This window comes from Siniperca chuatsi, linkage group LG4 (genome assembly GCF_020085105.1).
Source record: "Siniperca chuatsi isolate FFG_IHB_CAS linkage group LG4, ASM2008510v1, whole genome shotgun sequence".
Taxonomy (NCBI): Eukaryota; Metazoa; Chordata; class Actinopteri; order Centrarchiformes; family Sinipercidae; genus Siniperca; species Siniperca chuatsi.
In genome coordinates this window covers 19,095,169-19,098,036 of record NC_058045.1, presented here as the reverse complement: position 1 = coordinate 19,098,036, position 2,868 = coordinate 19,095,169, and the positions used below count along the sequence as shown (strand labels likewise).

General features: G+C 41.1%; 1 protein-coding gene across 1 annotated transcript; it reads left to right on the top strand.

The window, feature by feature from the left end:
• Positions 1 to 681: 681 nt before the first annotated feature.
• Positions 682 to 2,366, top strand: LOC122874291. Its single transcript, XM_044191943.1, has 5 exons — positions 682 to 943; positions 1,027 to 1,068; positions 1,158 to 1,235; positions 1,317 to 1,676; positions 2,236 to 2,366. Exons 1-5 carry the CDS (start codon positions 928 to 930, stop codon positions 2,364 to 2,366), a joined length of 627 nt encoding a protein of 208 aa, XP_044047878.1. The 5' UTR covers positions 682 to 927.
• Positions 2,367 to 2,868: the final 502 nt, after the last annotated feature.

Below are 2,868 nucleotides of genomic sequence, written 5' to 3'. Positions count from 1 at the left end.
AACTCCTGTGCAGATTGTGTGAAGATCAAGGAATGAGGGCGTCAGATTGTCCTTTGTAATACTATTGCCCTAAAGACAGTTTGAAATCGGCTATACATCCTGTGTCCCTAAAAGATCAATGTTTCAAGCTCTTTCTGAGGGCCCATTGTATGAAGACAAATCAAGAAATGTCTCTTTACGGTCTTAAGGCATATTTAAAAAAGATTATACTTTAAAGTTTCACAATATCATAATAGGAAATTACAATAAGTGTCTTTAACACTGAGCCTGATGTCAAATGTCAAAGTACATTCGTATGTATCTGTGTGAAGCCTCGTGTTGGAGCTCTGGATAATAAACATCTCAAATGACAAGAAAGTAAATTAATTGTTAAACCTCAGAGGCTAATCTCTGCACCAAACACACACACACACACACACACACACACACACACACACACACACACACACACACACACACACACACACAGGAATCAGAGAAGATCAAGAGGTTATGTGTTGACAGGCCGGAGTCGGTACCCTTTAGCTGTCACCCCGCACCTGCAGTAAATTAGGGGTAATTTAGATAGAAATGGGAATGTTTGCATATGAGTGTTGGCAGACCGGAACAGGCATCCTGTCGGTATAGACTGTTTGGTCATTGCATTGTTTTCACACACACAGGAACTTATAAAGATAAGGGTTACCTAGTGACTGTGGATAATAAAAACTTGGAGAATGGATTGCAGCGTCCTTGTGAAGATCAAGAAGATTGGAGGAAGTGTGAAATTTATGCATTTACATAGTATTGTGTACCTGGAGGAGCACTAGGTATATAACCAGTTGCATCCGATCTAGCAGGGATAATGTGTGTGTGTTTGGAGAGGTCTCTGTGTTGTGCCTCCATATCTATCTGAGAGAATAGAACTTCTGAACCTGACAGCGGAGAATGGCTCAAGCATCCGGTAAATTATCTATATCTTTAAAGCTAAATTTTATGCGTTTAAACCTTTAGGCAGAAACATAGGGAATTTTTCATTCTTTGCAGTGACTCTAAACGGAGGGGTGAACCTTCAAGCAGAGGAGTCTGGTAAGTACAGGTCTACATTATGTATTTTTAATACTAAAATATCTAAAACACTTTTATTTCCTACCGTGATTATAAATTATACCTTTCAGATTCAGCAACTGATACCTCAACATCCGAAACCTCGTCTGATACTGACTCCTCATCTGTGCTTTCAGAGGCAGTACCAGGTGAGTTGCTACATTTTTTACCAGTTTTTTAAAACCTAAAACTTACGCAGAATATTTATCAAAAACTTTTTCTCATGCTAGATCTGTGGGGCGAATTGGACCAATATTTCCAAGAAGGGTTATCGCCATCATCACAGCCACAGGATGACGCAACGGGGCATACCTCAGACGGTCAAAACATTATACATTCTTTAGAAGCTGCCCAGTTAACCGGAAGAGATCCAGCTGATGTGATACCGCATCAGAATTTTGAAGATCAACCGCCATTTCACCGGGAGTCCGTCTCACCCGCTAATCAACCGCTGATGACCGCGGAGAGGCCTCAACCAGCGGACAGGGATCCAGGATTCTCATCGGGTCGCAACCGCAGGAGAACCAGTTCTGAGATTCCTTACCCGAGATCCCGCGGGGCTTCCAGCGAAGGATTTCCATCGGCATGTTGTAAGTCTATTTGCTGTTTAAATTGTTTTACAGTACATTGTGAGACGATTCAATCATGCCGTATAAATGTAATAATTACCCAGAAGGGAGCAATGTACGTTCCTTTTCTCTCATTTTACATCATAAGCATACACGGAAGGTTTTGTATGTGTGAAATTAAATAGGCCATGCTTAAAAACGAACTTTCTACAAAAGCGGTGTTTCATAAGGTATATTTGACTGTGTGTCGTTACAAGCTATTAACTGTGACGGTTGAGTTATAGTGTTATCTTGGTGTTTTTTTTTAATTTACGAATAAGATGCTATAAATTCTGGGGTTTTTGCTTTTGTTATTCTCATCAGTCTCTCTTAAACAGCTGTTTTTGGTCCTTACTCTTGGCTTCACAGCATGTTGTGACTCTCTCGCTCACACACACACACACACACACACACACACACACACACACACACACACACACACACACATGGTCTGGCTGTTTGTTTACATACCTTAAGGGGTTGCTGTGTTTATGAAGTTAATGTTTTCTTTTTTGTTTCTCTTTTTCTTTTTTGTCTCCAGCAAACAGACCCAGGTCCAGACCATCCAGGTGTCATCGCTGCTGCGGAGCTACACACCAGCAATTGGAGCTGATGTCTAGAGCCTTTTGGCTCCTCTGTCAGAAGTTAGGTGTACAAAGTGACAATTTGTAAACTGTTTCAGACTGTGATTTTTATCATCTGTATAATTGCAATGATGCTGATTTAAGGTTTTAAAAGCGTTTGATTTGTATGAGGTCATGGATCAACACGCATTATTAGCTTTGTTAGAGAGTTTAACAGACACAGTAGCACAAAATCTCCAGAATGCGTCGGGTTTTCAAAACAATTTAACTGAACGTGATTTGAATGAAAACGACTCAGCCGCTACATCTAACAGCTCCGAACAGCCTGTAGATCCACTCCTTGCTTTAAATCAAGCTCTCGCTAACCTTGAACAGTTAGAGAATGAATCATCACCAAATGAAACAATCAGAATAAATAATGTCCAACTCGAACAAAGTCCCACTTTATCAGACCCTCAGACGCCTCCAAACTACATCGATCTCAGCATACCCAGTCCTCCCGTGCAGCAGGGAGGTGCTCATATTTCCCCACAACCACGCGTTGTGCGGCGGCCGATTTGCAAATTATCAAATCAGACAGTTGTTAAACT